Source organism: Clarias gariepinus, chromosome 1 (assembly GCF_024256425.1).
Source record: "Clarias gariepinus isolate MV-2021 ecotype Netherlands chromosome 1, CGAR_prim_01v2, whole genome shotgun sequence".
In the NCBI taxonomy this organism is placed as follows: Eukaryota; Metazoa; Chordata; class Actinopteri; order Siluriformes; family Clariidae; genus Clarias; species Clarias gariepinus.
The window spans coordinates 46894371-46914637 of NC_071100.1; the positions used below are offsets into that span (position 1 = coordinate 46894371).

General features: G+C 35.9%; 1 protein-coding gene across 1 annotated transcript; it reads right to left on the bottom strand.

Moving 5' to 3' along the window:
• Positions 1 to 11850: 11850 nt before the first annotated feature.
• rgs1 (regulator of G protein signaling 1) lies at positions 11851 to 15362 on the bottom strand. Its single transcript, XM_053500905.1, is given in 5 exon segments — positions 11851 to 14048; positions 14288 to 14454; positions 14933 to 15017; positions 15238 to 15263; positions 15266 to 15362. Coding segments are annotated over 5 exon segments (540 nt in total). The 3' UTR covers positions 11851 to 13883.
• Between the last annotated feature and the right edge of the window lie 4905 nt (positions 15363 to 20267).

Below are 20267 nucleotides of genomic sequence, written 5' to 3' on the forward strand. Positions count from 1 at the left end.
AAGGTTCGGCGCAACAGTTTTTATATGGGCGTGTGTCGCGCCGAGACCGTTTCAGCACGTCATCAACTCAGACAGCCCTAACCACAGAAAGCAAGAGGAAGTTTGAGCTGACGCTCGTAGGCTGCCTGGAGCTGGCAAATTTGCTGCTCTCTTTGTTTCTCTCTTTGACATGTAGAGATGCAAATCCACCAGTGGAAACTTCAGCAGCCGATAAGCAAATGCTGACTTTTACCTCACGGCTTGTGAGTGAGCTCTTTGTCCGGGCCAATTGCGCATAAATAGCCGTGCTGTAATAAGTTCATAGCTTATTATCATTGTGTATTTTTAGCAGTTATTTGACTAGACAATGGGGGTGAAATGTGTAAACAACATTTACTTTCATCAGCAGAACATACATTTAGAAACTCGCGCATTAAGAATTCCTATTATGTTCTACGCTTGCCTTTATAAAAACTGTTACCCATTATGTTATGCGCAGTGTACGAATAACATCACAGTTGGTCTATGACAGATGACTAACTGATTCAAAAACTAGCTTGTTTACACCAGAGGGTAAATGCAAAGCCTAGCAGTTCTATGAGGGAAATCATGCGAGGTACCAAACCACATGAGAATTTGAAGAAATTCACTGGAGTCGCAGGGGGTTTCACAAGCATTGTCTTTGGGGACAGTCAAGAATGTCGAGGACTTTCTCTGTATGGGGAAGCAGGCTTGCTAATGTGTCCTGAGCGAGGTCACCAGACAGCATTGTAAAAGTCCCATTCTTGTTAAAAGTTTCGCTTCTCCTTTTGGTATTCCCTTAAGTCTTTATATTTCAAGTGTACCCTTTGCAGAGTAAACAAGATACCCTTGTACCTGAGTCCAGTACAGTCCCTGCTGGCTTGGTTGGCATTGATGGGGCAATTGTGGGTCAGCAGTTAAGGCTCCGGGCTACTGATCAGGATGTTGTTTTGTTCATGTCCCAGAAACACCACGCTAATCCTCGTGGACCCTCCGGCAATCCTGTTTCATAGCTTCTGCCCAAACTAGTTCATGCAAACCATGTGTATTTGAGAAAATGCACAGTAGATGTTCTATCGACTTTGAAAATATGCAATTACTCTATACATTTATATTTATAAAGCGTCTATGCTGCTCTGTACCCTGAATTTTTGTTCCTTCTACCTCCAGGTACCGCAGGCATTTTATCCTTCTTGCAATGGATTTTGTAGATTAAAGGAGCAAGCCACATAGATGCAAGTTCGATCCATTACAGAAGACAATCCATGCTCTTGCAGTCTCCCATCTAGGGATAATCTAGAGTAGTTAATCACCGATAACTATTTAGAGTAGTTAGTGTGTTTTCAAGACATTGGTGGGAATTTGGGAACCTGGAAAACGTCCGTGTGGAATATTATCGAGCGCAACAGATATCTAAAATGCATTTGTACCAACGAGATTGACATTTAAGGAATTGTGATATACCTGTGGTAGAAATCACATGTTATCAGCAGTGTTTGTGGTATCGGAGGTTAAGATAACGAGACTGGAATAGTTCATTTTCTATTCTAATCCCGAAAAAGGGAACCTGATGGTCTTTTAGTGCTAATTTAAAACGAATGGGTTTGATTCTTAGTGCAAGATTTTTTATACAGGTCACTTAATTGGTACAATCCTTATCTTCAAAGAACCCCTTTCAGAGGTCTTATTAAAAAAAGAAATCAGGTTCCGATTGGAATGTTCTTTCATAAAGAAGCCCACTCCAGCAACTTTACACTACCTCCATTAGCTACCCTTCGCATTTCTGAAAACCTGCGTAAAAAATCCAAACAAAGATCCGCTGAGGAACCATTCCATCTTCTTTCATAACCAAATGACCATCTAAGCTGTAGACGTCACGCACTTTTTCCCTTGGCTTTGTCCCTTTATTGAAGTGCTTATACAAAGTCAAATGCTGTTGGCATTTACAGAAGCATGATACACCTGTGGTGGACATCACATGATGTCAGCATTGTTTGTGGTGTGAGACTGGAATAGTTCGTTTTCTATTCTAATCCTGAAAAAGGGAACCTGATGGCCTTTTGGTGCTAATTTAAAACGAATAGGTTTTATTACTGATGTATAGGACGTCAAGATTTTTTATACAGGTGACTAATTTGGTAAACTCAAGGGCTTAACCGTAGCACCCTGGCGGTGACAGGCCTCAAACCCTGACCGTCTGATCTGCAACCCAGAGCCTTATCTGTCTGAGACACCACACTCACCTCTGCAGTCATCACATACTGTACACTTTTTAAAAAAAGTGTAATTAGTATGCTTAAGAGTTCTTTGGTTTGTCCTTCTAAGAAAACCCTTAAAAGTTTTCTACAGAACCCTACGAAACAGATGCTTCCAAGCAAAAACCCGTAACTTCCAAATAACTCCTGAGGCACTACGATTTTATCATAATTTATAAATTACAGCCATCAGGAGTTCTATCAGAGTTAAATATATTCCTGAGATCAATTCTTTTTAGATTTCCCAAGAGCTCAATAAATTAAATTTATGCCATACAGGAATTTTAGATGCTTAGATCTCAAGGAGCCTTTATAAAGCAAAGAAGATAAAACAACCTATGTATATTGTTAGCATCCTCAAGGGCCCTTCTGTTTCGTCCTTTATTTGGGAACTTAAAAAAAAGAGGTCTAGGAAGATCCCCTTTTTAGAAATCTAATCCACTAAAACACTTGAGAATCATTTCTCCCCTAAGAACGCATTAACCTTAACCTTATCGACAGATCACAGTCAGCTTGAGTTGTACTAGTGTGTCGGTGATATAGTTTTGTGTCCTTGAGATCAGTTCTTTATAGCTCTTCACTATCAGTTCACTCTTTATTTCGGGGTGAGCATGTGAAAGGATTCAATTGATTTGGTTTTTAAGTCATAGAATAGATGACCTAGTTTGGTACAAAGTAACCGTTTAGACAGCATAACGAGTTCTGTTGACCTCTAATCTAAGATAAACGTCAGTTGAACATCCTTTGTTTGGTTTGTCAAAAAAAAGAGGTCTTTTGTTTTTATAAAAGATAAAAGGAAGAATTTCAAGTTGGAGCTCTTAGATCATCCAAAGAAGCTTTCACAAATGTACTTATTCATTCTTTTAAATGATAATTATCTTTATTATTTTATTTTATTGTCAAGATTTCCTCCCATTCTTATCACTTATAGTGTTTGTCGATTTAATTTAAGTTTCCTTGTATGACCTTAAAAACAAAGGTCGTCCATTTAGAAAAGCTTCCATGTAGAAATCTTGAACTCTTGACCATATGAAGAAACACTGAGGGAACATTTTCCCGATGTAGATAATCTAATGACTTGTCATCTCAAGTTACTGTTGGGTTTTTGTGTGTACTGATGCGTCTGTACACACCAATAAGCCGAGGTCGGTAAAAGGGCCTGTGGTTTTTCAAGTAGAAGTTTAAGAATGATGAAACGGATGTGTCAAGAATGAGGATACATGTGTGTCAGACAGGAAATCCTCAGCCCACTCGTTAGGTTTCACACTGACGTCTGGGGCATATAACAGCAGGCTTGCATTGATGGAGACCATGTGGGTAACAGATGTACTATTTGATGTTTGATTAGACAAATTGTTGTGTAATTAAGGAACAAAAAACTTGGGGTGGGGGTTGTGTAGGGGGCTTTGTAGGAAAATAGTGACGAGTGAGGTGGTGTGTTGTGGCCTGACATATTGTGAGGTCATGTCTACCAACTAGAAGTTTCCAATAGTAGAACATCCAGAGGTGTTTGTATACTTTCATGCCACAGCCATTTGCCTTATCTTAAAAGAACAACCTCCTGTTAACACTTCCACCCCCTCACCAGTTCTCTTTATCTTCTTTTATGACATGAGGACAACTTACAGTGCCATGCCACTCTGAACACCTGATCTCAGAAGTTATAAATTAATAAATCACTAATAGGGTATTATATAACTTGTTATAACTAATAATAAATTTTCTCAATTGGTCACAATTTTCTGTCCTGAACTCGCCAAACGCTTTTAAACACTGGTGACTCCTTACATTATCCACTGTATATGTACCGCATAAGTCTGAGCTTATTAGAGCATCTGCCATACAATGCCAAGTGCTTCTCTGTAAATAAGTTGTTACTATGGAAACAGTAAAGTGCTCGGCCTGTCATCCGGAGATCGCGAGTTCGATGCTGTAACCTCTTGCAGCCGGAGGTCTAGAGAGAGCTGATTGGCCGAGCTCTCTCAGAGAGGAGGGACGAGAGGTACTTAGTGCTCCCATATTAATCACGGCTCTACAGCCAATCAGGGGCGTCTGTGAGCTCACGCAAGCGTAAGGAGCTGATAGCGCTGTCCTGCGAGTGTGTTACTCCGCCCCTGGTGCATGAGCGAGCAGTTCGATAAGATGCAGTCGGCTGGTGTGATGCGATTCGGAGGAAACACGTGATAGTCTTTGGCCCGTCTGATTGAGTGGTAGTAGGTTACTGTGTGAGCCCCCTAGTGACGGGGAGGAATTAGATACGACTAAATTAGGGAAAAATTGAGGAAAAATCACAACAAAAAAAAAACCACACCGTAGGGACGTGTTGTTAAATTAAAATAATAGAAAAATAATATATTATGGCTTGGCCCGATGTTCTTTTTTTTTTTTTTTTTTTGCTTAATTTGAAAATCAAGTAAATTGCATCATGTTGTACTTTTTATCCTTTCTGAGCAATGTTGCTTCTGCTATCGCTTTATATTATAAAAGACTATAAATCCTCATTTCCTTTCGTAGACATGCTTTCCTTCCTTTTTTCCCCCCATTGGACATAAATGCAACTTGTCATGTCTCAAAGAAAACCACAAAATGTGACACCCTTCATACTGAAGACTTTCCCATAGAGGAAAAAAAGTAATAGCTTCACATCTGTTGGAAAGTACTGGCACTGGAGCCTCCTTAAGTTAATAATATTTCGCAGAAAACTTCACAATACAATATTAATGGAAAACTTCCACTCGCACATTCACACACTACGGGTAATTTGGGAACGCCAATTAGTCTAATCTGCATGTATTCGGACTGTGGGAGGAAACCGGAGTACCCGGAGGGAACCCACCAAACACGAGGAGACCCTGCAAACTCCATGCACACAGACCTGACACGGGAAATGAAAACAGGACCTGGAGGTGCAAGGCAACAGTGCTAAACATAGTTGCAGCTGTAACATAAATACAGTGAGCCTGTAGTTTTCATTGCAAGATGAACTGCTTTAAAGTTGCAGATATAGAAAATTAATCAATACCTTAAGGATTTCATCAGTGCAAAAATAAAAACATGGAATCCTCTATTTGTGCCAAGCCTCATTTCAGAGTGTAAAAGGTTAGAACAGGGGCTCTAAAGCTCCACATCAATTCCCACGTATAAATATATTTAGCCCAGTACTCTAAACTTTTTTTTTTTTTCTTTTTGGTGAAAAGTTAAATCACGTCTGCATGCAAGGCTGGTTATGTCTGCAACTTCCTGTGTTTTTTCCCTTTTTGCGTTTCTGTCTATTTGGCATGTTGTACTGTAGCGTCGATGACAGCATTTCTCATAAATTTGAGGCAGAGCACTCAATAAGCACTCAAAGAAGTCCCTTATATCAAACAAAACAGACCGGGGAGCCATGTGACTTACGCGCTTTAGGTGTGAATGTGCAGAAATGAAAGAGCTTCAAGAGGAAGAGGAAGCTGCCCTTGTTGATACTGTAGCATACCCACGTTCAGCCGTTGAGAACAACATGTGCAGATGACAAATAGGGAACAGGGAGAGATGCAAAAAAGAACAACATTTAAGCCATTCAAATGCACAAACACGTATTGTTTTAAATTACATGCACATTTATGCTTTTTTTTTTTGTTAAACTTTACACCAGGACATCTTCTACTCTGGTGCATCATCGATGCTTTATGCTTTGGTTATATTGAAAACGTGTGCATTTTTGCATAAATTTCATACATTGTAATACATTAAGTAGTGCTAGCGTAGAATTTAGGTGAGATTTGAGCCAGAGAATAAAAAAGATGCATCTAATAATCAAAAAAAAGTAAAAAAAAACAACAGTTTTTATCAAAACACCTCTGGTGCAAAAAGTGTCCCTGTAAAGCTTTATACTATTTAAAGCCTCAACTGTCAGCATCAGATTACAGAGTATTGTATTATACGAGTATTACAGGACATGCAAATTTATTTTCCATTAAGCTTTTTTGTACACCACTTTGCATCCTTAGCAGCTAAAACAAAAACATTCATGTCACCTCTGGCCACTTTGTGATGTGTATCATATTCAAGACAATTCATGAAGTTCCAAGATACTTTGGGGAGGTTTTATTTTTTTTTATTTATTTATTTTTCTTTCAAATGTAGTTGATCATCCAAGATACTCTATATATACTAATCATTTTTATGTCAATTTCCTTCACTTGAAAAACAACATAATCATTAAAATACCTTAAAAAGAAAATGTAATTGTTTTCCACATTCACTTTTTTTGATGGCTTTCATTCACCCAGCTTTGTTACAGTTATGCATTTACGTCTAAATGACCAACATTAAAACCACACGTTCACAGGATGTTGCATTATGCACATTTCATGACCAAGAAGAAACGTCTTTTTTTTTTTGTGATATTGTTATCATTGATTAAATAATTTTTAAAATGTAATGCTCTTACCTGTTATATAATTTATACACAGTGGGGGAAATAAGTATTTGATCCTCTACAGATTTTTTAAGTTTGCCCACTTACAAAAAAAAAAAAAAGGTCTATAATTTTTATCATAGGTTTATGGTAAAGGATAGAGACAGAATATCAACCAAAAAAAACTGAAAAAAGCACATGATACAAATGTTATGAATTAAGTTGCATTTCAATGAGGGTAATAAGTATTTGATCCCCAAGCAAACATGACTTAGTACTTGGTGGAGAAACCCTTGCTGGAAAGCACAGTGGGAAGACCTTGCTTGTAGTTGTTTACCAGATTTGCACACATCTTGGGACGCATTTTGATCCACTATTCTTTACAGATTTTCTCTAAATGTTTAAGGTTTCTTGCCTGTTGCTTGGCAACTCGAAGTTACAGCTCTCTCTGTGAATTTCCTAATGGATTAAGGTCTGAAGACTGGCTAGACCACTCCATGACCTTAATGTGCTTATTCTTGATCCACTCCTTAGTTGCCTTGGCAGTATGTTTGGGGTCATTTCCATCCACAACCCATCTTCAAACAACACATGGCCTCATCCATTGGTCCCTCAGTGCAGCAAAGTCAATCTGTACCTTTAGCAGAAAAACAGCCCAAATCATAATGTTTCCACCTCCGTGCTTGACTGTAGGGACTGTGGTGTTCTTAGTGTTATAGTCAGCATTTTTCTTCCTCCGAAAACAGCAAGTCGAGTTGATGACAAAAAGCTCAATTTTGGTCTCATCTGACCACAGCAGGTTATCTCAATCTATCTCTGTTCATTGGCAAACCTCAGACTGAAGGATTTCAATCCATGCAGGCGTATTGTGTTACTGTACCAATGGTTTGTTTGGTGACTTTGCTCCCAAATGCCTTGAGATCATTCACAAGCTCCTCCCGTGTAGTCCTGGGCTGGTCCCTCATTTTTCTCATGATTATTCTTACTCCATGAGGTGAAATCTTGCATATAGGGCCATTAATGGTTCCTTTGTATTTCTTCCATTTGTAAATAATCGCTCCAGAAGTTGTCTCCTTCTCACCAAGCTTCTAGCTGATGGTCTTGTATGCCATTTCAGCCTTGTGCAGGTCTAAAATCTTGTTCCTGACTTGCTTTGACAGCTCTTTGGTCTTGCCGATGGTGGTGAGGTTTGAATGGAAGATAGAGATTCTGTGGTCAGGTGGCTTTTATACACAAACCACATTGTTGTTAGGAGAACCTTCTTAAATTAATATGTGTAACACAAGAGCACATAACCAGTCTGTGAGAGGTAGAATTATTGTTGGTTGGTTCAAGATCAAATACTTATTTCCTTCATTGAAATGCAACTTAATTCATAACATTTGTATCATGTGCTTTTTCTGTATTTTTGGTTGATATTCTGTCTCAGTCCTTTACCATAAACCTATGATAAAAATGATAGACAATTAATTTCTTTGTAAGTGTGTGTAACTTAGAAAATCTGTAGGGGATCAAATAATTCTCTTCCATAATTCTGGAATAGACTTATTCTGGACTCATCAGATCACATGACCTTTTCCATCATTCCAAACTACAATCTCTATTCTACTTATTAAATGGAAGGCCATTTTCCTGATTAATCTCACTAACAAGTGGTTTTCTTATAGACACACAGCTGTTTAGGCTCAATCCTGTGAGTTCGCATAACACTGAGTGTGTATGGAAATTTTCTTACTTTCACTATTAACCATAGCTCTGGTTTTACTGTTGAGTTTTTACCATGCAACTTCACTGAGTAAGCTGCACTCATGATTTTTTTTTCTTAACCACATTCTGTCCGCAAACTTGCCTGTAGACTATACTTTCAGGTTTTGATAATTTTTTGAAGAGTTCTTAATCCAATTCCAGTAACTTCAAATCCCCTTCTCTGTTTTCTTTGCTTGATGCAACCCAATAATTTGACTCTTCTGAAATGGTACTTTTTGACAAAAAAGTATTTAGTCAGCCACCAATTGTCTCCCACTTAAAAAAGTTCAAAAGTTCTCCCACTTAAAAAGATGAGAGAGGCCTGTAATTTTTTATCATAGGTATACCTCAACTATGAGAGACAAAATAGAAAAAAAATCCAGAAAATCACATTGTAGAATTTTTTAAGAATTAATTGGGAAATTCCTTGGTAAAATAAGTATTTAGTCACCAACAAACAAGCAAGAATTCTGGCTCTTACAGACCTGTAACAACTTCTTTAAGAGGCTCCTCTGTCCTTCACTCATTACCTGTATTAATGGCATCTGTTTGAACTCGTTATCGGTATAAAAGACACCTGTTCACAACCTCAAACAGTCACACTCTAAACTCCACTATGGCCAAGACCAAAGAGCTGTCAAAGGACACCAGAAACTAAAATGTAGACCTACACCAGGCTGGGAGGACTGAATCTGCAATAGGTAAGCAGCTTGGTGTGAAGAAATCAACTGTGGGAGCAATTATTAGAAAATTGAAGACATAGCCTACAAGACCACTGATAATTCCCCTCGATCTGGGGCTCCACGCAAGATCTCACCTAGTGGGGTCAAAATGATCATAAGATCTGTGAGCAAAAATCCCAGAAACACACGGGGAGGGGACCTACTGTAGTGAATGACCCGCAGAGAGCTGGGACCAAAGTAACAAAGGCTACCATCAGTAACACACTGCTTAAGCCAGTACATATCCTGGCCAGTATATTATAGCCAGTTTGATGGTCTGAAGTTTGTTAGAGAGCATTTGGATGATCCAGAAGAGGATTGTGAGAATGTCATATGGTCAGATGAAACCAAAATAGAACTTTGTGTTTGGAGGAGAAAGAATGCTGAGTTGCATCCAAAGACCACCATACCCACTGTGAAGCATGGAGATGGAAACATCATGCTTTGGGGCTGCAAAGGGACCGGGACGACTGAATGAATGGGGCCACGTATTATACGATTTTGAGTAAAAACCTTCCATCAGCAAGGGCATTGAAGCAAGAGATGATCAGCATGACAATGATCACAAGCACACCACCCGGGCAACAAAGGAGTGGCTTCGTAAGAAGCATTTCAAGGTCCTGGAGTGGCCTAGCCAGTCTCCAGATCTCAACTCCATAGAAAATCTTTGGCAGTCCGTGTTGCCCAGCGACAGCACCAAAACATCACTGCTCTAGAGGAGATCTGCATGGAGGAACGGGCCAAAATACCAGCAACAGTGTGTGAAAACCTTGCGAAGACTTACAGAAAACGTTTGACCTCCATCATTGCCAAGAAAGGATATATAACAACGTATTGAGATGAAAATTTGTTATTGACCAAATACTTATTTTCCACCATAATTTGCAAAGTAATTAATTAAAAAATCCTACAATGTGATTTTCTGATTTTTTTCCTCCTTATTTTGTCTCTCATAGGTATCTATGATGAAAATCACAGGCCTCTCTCATCTTTTTAAGTCGGAGAACTTGCACAATTGGTGGCTGACTAAATCCTTTTTTTTTTTTTTAACCCCACTGTATATTCGATTTCAAGAATTTTTTGAACGGTTATGTGCATGTGCAAGAACATGATTCACATTTTAAAGTTAATGCTTTTCCTAGCTCATGGAATTTTGATATTAGGCAAAGTACAGAACTGTTCATTTGTCCTTTTTGCGTCACGAAAGTTAAATTTAATGAAATTTTTAATGAAATTTGTTCAATGAAATCTAAAAAATTCCCAGAAACAAAAATATTAAGTTTTAGCTGTTTTCATATTTCATACTTAGAGGCTGTTATTTAGTTACAGTTGAACGATCCGTTGTGTAGTGTGATTTTCTTGACAAGGCAATGTGCAGTGGTAATATCAAACCATTATAAAGGTGGCCTTTATGATAGAAAGGATTAGATATAAGCAGAAAAGCCATTACTGTATGTTCCAACTGTATGTTCCAACGGAAATGTAATTTACTGTATCTTTCTTCTGTGATGTTTCTTCTGTGACTTAAATTTAACCTGTTACACTTTGTGCTGATTTGTGATAAGATGCTGAACCTATTTATATAATTTTGATAACTCTGGTTTGGGGGAAAAAAATGACATACGGAGAAGTGAATAAATACAGTTACGCTTTAGTGGAAGGTTTAAAATGTCTATTCATCAATGTATTCAAGTGTTTGAAAGTAAAAAGTAACAGTAAGCAAGCTGAAAAGGTTTCATGAACTCAAATACAATGCTTACTTGTCACCGGTACTTATTCGAAATAATACACCTTGTCCATTAGCGGATTGCTTTTCTTTCTTTCTTTTATTTGATGGACTGTGGATTTGATGGGATGGTTAAAAATACAGATATAGTGCTCCACAAATGGATTGAATTGGCAATCAAGCAACTTAATAAGCAGTTTTATTTTATTTTTGTTCTAAATATAGATGATGTGTACAAAATAATTAATTGTATACAGTACTGTATGTGTGTGTGAATGTGTGTGTGTGTAAAGACATTAGTTTATACATTGGAAGACGTAGGTATGCATTAAACTGGCTGAACAAATTTGAAGGAAAATTTGTCTGTCCTTTGTTGTTCGCCTGAAGTTAAACCTGCATCATAAATGAAATAAAACTTCAAGTTATGTGCCATATATAATAATCTACTTTAAAATAAAATAAAATAAAAGCTAAACTTACTTAATATTTTCACCACTGAAATAACAGAGCTGAAGAGAAAACTTCATCTTTATCTGATCTACTTTTTCGTTTTCTCCTCTGTGATTCTCTCTCTGATTACCGAACAGGGAGTGTGTTTGGCTGACAACGAAAGAAGTACAACTTAGTGTAAAACAAGGCGTAAGATATTCAACCTTACAAAATTGTATTTTTTTGTATTAATAAATTAGACAGAGAGTTTAGAAAGACAGACAGACAGACAGACAGACAGACATGTACTTCAGCTTGAACTAATAATGTCATTGATTACATTGAAGCTCATCAGATTGTTTGTACAGTAACTATTTCTACATACTCTTTTCCAGTCACTGATGGATACTTACAATAATACACACACACACACACACACACACAACAGTTACACAGCAAATAAGCTTAAGTTTAAAATTGATGCCTAACAGAAAGTCACCGTTTGGGTTTCTAATCAAGGCCCACAGCCCTCAAGCGGATGTTTCCTCACTCTGGATGAGTAAGTCACTCTGAGTAAAAGCCTGCCAAACCAGCCAATGCAAATGTGATGAGGTAAGAAGTTTGCACGCCATTTTGCAACACAGTGTTGCCACCTACTGTCCATCCAACAACATGTTCTACAATTGAATGAATGACATCGCGTGAAAGTGGTTTAGCTACGTGACACTTTTATTTGCACAGGCAATTCCAAGAGAGCAAGCTGTCCATTCTCTTCTGAAAAACAAACGAAAATAAAAAAAAACAAAGAAAACCAGAAAGTATCCCAAGTTACAAGGAAATGAGATGCTGATAAAACTTTTTTTTTTTACTAACATTATATATCAATAACGCCTATTAAACAAAGCACCAGCTTTGCTTGAATTTCTGTTTTACATAGAATCAATTAAAAAATTTAAGTGAAATTATTCTGCGTCATTACTCGTGGCACGACATCTGATTGGGCAATTTTTTACTTATTTAGTAAATGATGTTTTACAGCAATTTTATAATCATTATAATTATGCATAAAAAAGAATGTTACATGTAATTTTACATGTGGTATATAGATGACTTTTTATATATGCACCAGATCTATGCAAGTAAGAAATTTACCATATATGTGATGACCTGAGAAAAAAAAAAAATACCAGCCAAATTTTAAATAAATACAATTTAATGAATAGATTTTTTTGGATTTCCATTTGCAAATGCTAAAACTTGATCTCTACTGACTAATTTACAAGCAACAGAGAAACCAGTTTAGATGAGCCAATATGGTATAAATCTCGCAATTTCACCATGTAAAACATTTTCTCAGGCCACCACACACACACACATATATATATACACATATTTCTTACAAAACAAAAGTCTTTATGCAAACAAAAGCACATTAAAAAAACCCTTACACTTGTTCTACTTCAAAGATGACCACACCACAAATTTGACTACTACCTTATTCTACTAGTCGCAAACTAATACAATGTGCAGCAACCTGCAAGTTTCTGTACAACGTAACATGGTCCACAGAACGATGTTTGCCTGTCTTGATATGCAATACACTCTTAATTACATTAATTTAAAGTGCGCTAGTTACCAGGTAATAGTGAGTTTCATGGTTAATTTACATTTTCACATTCTTCATTTGATCCATTTTTCAGATCGATTTTTTTTAAACAGATATTCATATTAGAGACCTAGACCATGAGACATATATTATGTGGAAATTTTATAGTATATTTTTCTGCATAACCCAATTTTCATTCATTTGTCACATATTTTCAATGTAATTTTTATTAAGTAAAAATTAAACTGTTATAAAAAAAAATAAAGATAAAACTGTCATTTTAAGATAACTAGCCAATTTTCTCTAGCTAGATTTTAACTATTTATTTAACAACATTTAATTGAATTTAGCTTACTTGACTTTTTTTTTAATAGATGTACAAATTGACTAGCTACATACTCTTTTCTAGCTACCTTGGTTTAGCTATTCTGACTTTTACAAAGTACTTTTACAAAGTATTTGTAAATATTACTTATGTCTCTACAGCATAATTTTAGTAGATTTTTGACTTATCTAGTGGTTTGAAGTGCATACACAATAATGTTATAAGAAAGAACACATCACAGTATATTATGGCTTTGAGTGATAAGACTCGAGTTTTATTATTTAAAATGTTTTCAAACACTACCAAATTTAAAGAAAATCCAGGTAACTTTTTATGCACATAATAAAAATATATTTAATTCTGTCACATATTTTACATTATTAAGATTCAGTAGTGGCTTTTCTAGGTCTGTAATATGTATGTCTGCAGTTGCTGAAATGTATATATATTTTTTGCTTTGTAACTTTCAGTATATTTTTATTTTTAATATATCACTACAATGTACAACAAAGAGAATTTAGTTCCTCAGTTCCAAATGGCCTATTGAGAATGGCTTTTTGTGAAAGAACTCCATTGGAACTCATCGGTTCAGCCTAAACATGTACATGCATTTACCTGGGAACCAAACACACTCTTAAAGTAAGACGTTTACTCCTAGTGACGGTAGGTGTGGCTTCATTTCCGCAGCAAAGCTTGGTAGAAGTCGGATTTTAAAAACCGTGGGTAAGAGTCCCTCGTCATGAGCCTGTAGATCAGAGCTTGGGCTGTGTCGAAAATGCCCCCATCCGGATCCGTCATGTTATTTTTTATCGTCGCTCGAGTCTTACAATCGATGTTGATCTGAAAACAAATGCATGCTATGTCTGTTATTTTGCAGAAATCATTATTAATATTATTATTATTACATTTTGCAGTTTAGTAGCAAAATAATGAGGTAGCAGTGACATAATTACCATTACATCTACACTATGGATGTATCCATACAAGAGCATGCAACACAATTGCTGAAGCACCTTCACCACATTTCCATGCCACACCCAAGACTCTGGATCACCTCAAGGAACCGAGAACCAACGTACCTGGCTGGGAGCCTCTGTTTGGACATACTCTGAGTAGATCCTATTGGCTTCACAAGTCATTTCTGTATTACAAGTGAGCTTCTTGTAATCCCGACAGGCTAGCCAGAACTTGATGTTTTCCTCACTGTATTCGGACTTCAGGAACTCGGTAAAGGCATGCAGACCAGCTACAACAAGGAGGGAAAAATCCAAAACAACAGGCAATCATGACGTAAATCGGATTTGTCTAAGATTTTTCTGTTTAAGAAAAAAAGAAAAAGAAAAAAAAAAAGAAAAAAAAGGACGCTTTTTGGGCGTAGGCTTGTTGTTGGGATGACGCAGAGCTCCAATTTGAATGCTGACGCACAGATTTGAATTATCCAAAGCACCCTAAAAGACAAAACCCTTCAAGTGTTTTAGTTTAACTTTTGATTTGTAATTTTGATCGTTTTATCTTTTCAAAATGTTCTATTAATCAATTCAACAATTAATTTAGATTTTTTTATATTTTGAACTGATTTCGTGTCAGGACATTGGACGTTGAACCACCCTAATATTCTGATAGTCTCTTAAAGGAGTTAAGTTTTTTTTTTTATTATTCTTAATTCATTACCTTTTTAAACTTAAATTAAACACATAAAAAAAGCCCGAAGCATAGCTTCTTACCTGGGGACTCCAGTAGCTTTTCGATCGACTCGCTCCAAACTGTAACGTCTTCAACAGGTTCCTTGGCAAAGCAACAAAATCTACCCTTCAAAATTACAATTAGATCTTTCACTAGTCACATAGGCTACAAAACCAGGACAACCTTACAAGCGTGAACATTTAGCATGAAATTCATTTCTCTACTTTCTCTTAATAAAAGTATCGTCATTCTAACAAGAAGTGTACTACAATTAAAGAACAACAAGCCAGATCGGTATATATAAAAGTGCTACTGAATGTACAAATTGAATCCTAAACGAACTCACTTTATCGCCATCTTTGCCACTCCGGTGCTCAGGATCTTCTTTCTGCGCACTCTGCCAGCGTGTGGGACTGTCGAGGGGGTCTGAACAGGACTACCTCCATGAATAGAATACATGGAAATGAACATGCAAAGCTCCTTTTGGGAGGGTCACCTAACCGCAGGACCTGTGGGGAAGCCTCTTCCGATCTATGTTAAGGCCAAGATGACGCCATGCCTAACACCAGAGCTTCCATTTAGTCCACGGGGGGAGCTGAGATTTGATAGATGAAGTCTGTGAAATATTTTAATAAAGAAAGATGATCTATTACTGAAGCAGCACTGGGTAGAATGTAGAAACTTATGCTTATGCTTTTCATCAAAATAGTTCAGAATGAAACATCAGGTCTTATTTGGACCCATGATACCATTTCGTACCAGATGAGTAAAAGTTTCAGATTTCAACATCTTGATTTTATTTCAAGAATTTTTTCTTGAAGTAGCAAGGACGCAGGACAAGACTATGCAAACCTAAAGAAAACAAACAAACAAACAAAAAACAATCAAGTTCAAAACAACAAGTTCTGATGCACAATGGTGGATGTAAACATTTGTAGTTTGAATTTTGTACAAAATTCTGAATTTGAAAAATACGCCATATTATATTTCGTTAATTTTATCAATCAGGTCTCTTTTAGATCAGAATATTACTGATTTTATCCAACATAGCAAGTTCAAATGTTTGAACCTTACCATAATTATAATTGTGTTCTTTCTGTACCTAAGAACTCACGTCATTATTTTTTTACTTAAATAGAAACTAAACATTTTAGCATTTTGCTAACATAGCTTGATGAGAAAGCTAACTTTAACATTGAGCTTGAGCATTAAAATCCTGGTGAGTCAATGCAAACTTGACACAGAAACACAGTTGCATTAAAGACAAGACATAAGATAACTCTTTATATATATATATTACACAGGTTAGGTTAACTAATGTGACTATAAATGTACAAAATCTTTATATTAAAAGTTTATCTCGAGCTAGTTAATATGTCTAGAACTTAACTTTAACTACACATTCAAAAATTCGAAATATTCTTCAATCTGAAATAGAATGATACTTAAATGTTATTTATTTATTTATTTATTTATTTATTTAAGTCTTTGTGTCTTTCATAAAATTTAGGTTATTGAATATGTTATCAAATACTTGGCTTAGTAATTTTCCTACAGCTGTGATTCACCCTTCGGCCTGTGTGCGCGCACACACACACAACCACACACACACACACACACACACACACACACAAGCCCTCAGGGGCATCCTCGAGTGTGAGACTTTAGTCTTTTAGACATCCTCGAGTGTGTTTATTAGTTATTATAAATGTAAAGGATTTCTGCCTTTTATCTAGAGCCTTTCTCACTATAAAGCATTGATCTTTATGTAAATCTTACTTTTCCTTCATTATTTTCTTCATCTAAAGCAACTTATGAGATAAAGATTGGTATTAATATAAAAAACGATGGATAAACAGAATTTCTTATGGCTTTTGAGTGTATGCATTAAATTCACATTTAGAATCTGCTCGGTCTCAGACGAACTCTTGAAGAGCTTATTCTCAGAATCACTCAAACCACCTTGACCATATTAATAGTCTGATTTTACAGTGGTCAGTGTATCCTTAAAGCCACTGATCAAAAATCGAAATCAAAAAGCGTGACATTAAAATCGCTGAATGGAAATCTGGCCATAAGCAAATAGAGTGTGGTTGAAATCATGGTGTCTCCTCTGATTTGCCTACTGTACAACATCACCCTCAGCTCGTAGTAAACCTGCAACCAACGCCGATGTCATATTTTCCACTTTCCGTCATTCACCTGCTTCTTAACATAGATTGGAAAAAAATGTGGTAGGCCTATATCGAGGCCTGGGTCATGTAAGGTCCTGTCTTGCATTGATAGTTGAACCCTATAATATTACACTCGGATGCATTTCCAATATTTCTAATATGCAGGAATTTAATTGTATGAAATGCTGGCTATGATTCACTTGACTCGCATTAACACTGACGTAGATTTAGCTGTATTTTTTGCAGCATGCATAATAAAACTTTTTTTTGTTCTTGATGCATGCACTTTATTACATGATTCACATTATTGATTCTTATGATTCAGATTAATAATGATTTAAAGACTGATCACATTAAATCTAGAATAATTCTTAAATGGTAAGGTCAGGTGATGTGTCCAGTGTCAATATGGCAAGTGCATTTCTTGCAATATGCATAAATAAAACTTTTTTTTCAAACGCGATGCATGCACTTTCAAGGTACGATTCACATGAGCAATGCTTTTAGCAATTGTTTTATATATTATATATATATAATATATGTTTTATATATATATATTATATATATATATATATATATACTGTATATATATATATATACATGCTATGTTTTACTATGCTATGTTTTAGTGTGTGTAAGTAAAGGTTATGTTATGCTGTACGCATTTCTTGCAATATGCATGAATACAATTTTAATAAATGATTTACATGATTTACATTACTGTTACAATGAATATGCATATAACTCTGTTTCAGATTGAAACTTCCACTCACTAAGTGACAATATATAATTTTTTCCTCTATGAGTTCAATATGCATACATTTTATCACCTTAGACTGAAGAAGCTACTTGGATGAGTAGTGAAACATACAGTATCTACCCAACAATAAAGATAACTCAACTTCCAGATAATCGTACCTGGATGACTGAAAAACTTCTCAGACACTTTATTACACAAATCACATGATTAACAGCGTTAACTAGGCCACTTTTATAATATGAGCATACTGCAGCAGTGGTGTATTACTGCACATAGTCAGTTATTAATCAACACTAGCCATTAATTACCAACACCTATTATACAACCTTTTATTACTTCATAATAAAAAGAAAAAAGAAATAATAATAATAATAATAATAATAATTATATATATATATATATATATATATATATATATATATATATATATATATATATTGCATGTTGTGTTTGTTAATAAAATGTGACAGAAATATAATATCACAATATGTTGTAGATAACATAAGATTTGTTAAGGTTCACCAATGGAGTACCAGTTTCATGTTAATTTTATGTTATTTCTGCATAAACAAACTAAATAAAAGCTAAAAAGTTTAATGCAATACACAGATTGCCCTAAAAAAATTGAAACACACACTCACAGTAGTACAAACAGACCCTATTTCGTCTGATGGTAGCATGATCGCATCAACGATGGCGCGACCATTGACTCCTGCAGAGGAAACATAATGTTACTATTGCTGACATAATTCAATTTGAGAGTTTAAAAATGGCCATTGATAACAACTGTTGAAATTTGTGTGTGTATGCGTGTGTGTGTGTGTGTGTACACACTCACGCACACAATACCGTGCTACACATGTCTTGTGCGTACTGTGCTAGACATAAGTCTTAGACACATGCAAATAACTGCTGAAACGCAAATATGTCTTCGAAAAAATGTGCTTTAAAAATGGCATAAAAATCAGTAATTAATAAAACAAAATGTCATGCAGAATGACAGTTATCACTACTTTAATAACATCTAAATTTTATAACTATCAGAATATAGTAATGACGTCACAAAAATGTAAAACTTACAAAATGAGCATTTTAAGCATAATAATAATAATAATAATAATAATAATAAAAATAATAATAATAATGGAATTATTAATAATAAAATAATAATGTTATTATTATTATTGTTATGGTCATAGAAACAAATGAAATCAATCGGAAAAACATGTGATCTTATCCATGTGCTACTTCTTTGCCTACATATTTTAAAAAAAACAGCAAAACAAAAAATGGCTAAAATGCTTTTTGAGATTTAAGGGCTACAGCGTGGTCTCAGGTATAATTTGTTGCACCTGCTTCTCTTTTCATCTATGCAAACCCAGAAGTTTTCTTTTTGTTTGCTTTTTGAAACATGCTCTTTTACATAATATGCTGCTTTCTTTTCAGGCCTACAGATATTTTCCTGAAAGATTAAAATCTTTTGCTTGAATTCCAATGTTTGGAAATTATAAGTACTTTTTGTGCTGACTAAAGTCAGAAAATGAGCATGTATAACAAAGTTTATATAAAAAAAAAACAAAGAAAAAAAACAAGAATAGCCAAAATAAGACTTTTGCAGAGTACTGTCTCTCTCGCTCTCTGATCATGGGACAGTCGGGGGGGTTAAGGTCTGAACACTGTAGTGGTCAATCCATGCATGACAATGATGTCCCATCCTCCAAGCACAAATATTTCATATCATGGAATATGGAATAATCCATTGATGGAAAAACCTGGTCATTCAGCACATTCAGGTAGTCAGATAAAGTTGCTGAGCCTAGACCTGACCAACTGAAACAACTCCAGGTCATAACACGGCCTCAACAAGCTTGAAGGTTCTAGGCATGATGGGTGCATCACTTCATACGCCTATCTTCAAACCCTGATGCCCTCATCACTCTGGAACATCAGACCACATGACCAATGCTGCACAGTCCAGTCCAGTTAATTCAGGATATTTTTGCGACCACATTTCTTCCTTTGAAGATGACAGTTAGCCAGGTTTTAATAATGTGTTTTTCCAGTTCTTAACCCAGTTTACCAAGAGTAACGTATTTGCCACGACCATAAGATATGTTTTCTGACATGGTTGTTTAAGAAATCAGAAGCAACTCGTTGAATCAGTTAGGGTTAAATAACTGGTTGCCACCTGAACCATATTAATCACTGCAGTAATTATCCAATAGAAGGCTGGTGACTATTTGCTTAGTTAAATCTAGATGGTGACTTTCTTTTTTATCCTGGCAGTGTGTGTGTGTGTGTGTGTGTGTGAGAGAGAGAGAGAGAGAGATTGAATTAAGATCCTTGAACAGATTGTTCACGCTACAAAACTCTCCAATGTGGCAAAATTAAAACAATTCTGAAAGGAAGAGTGGGACAGAATTCCTCCAGGCTATGTGAAAG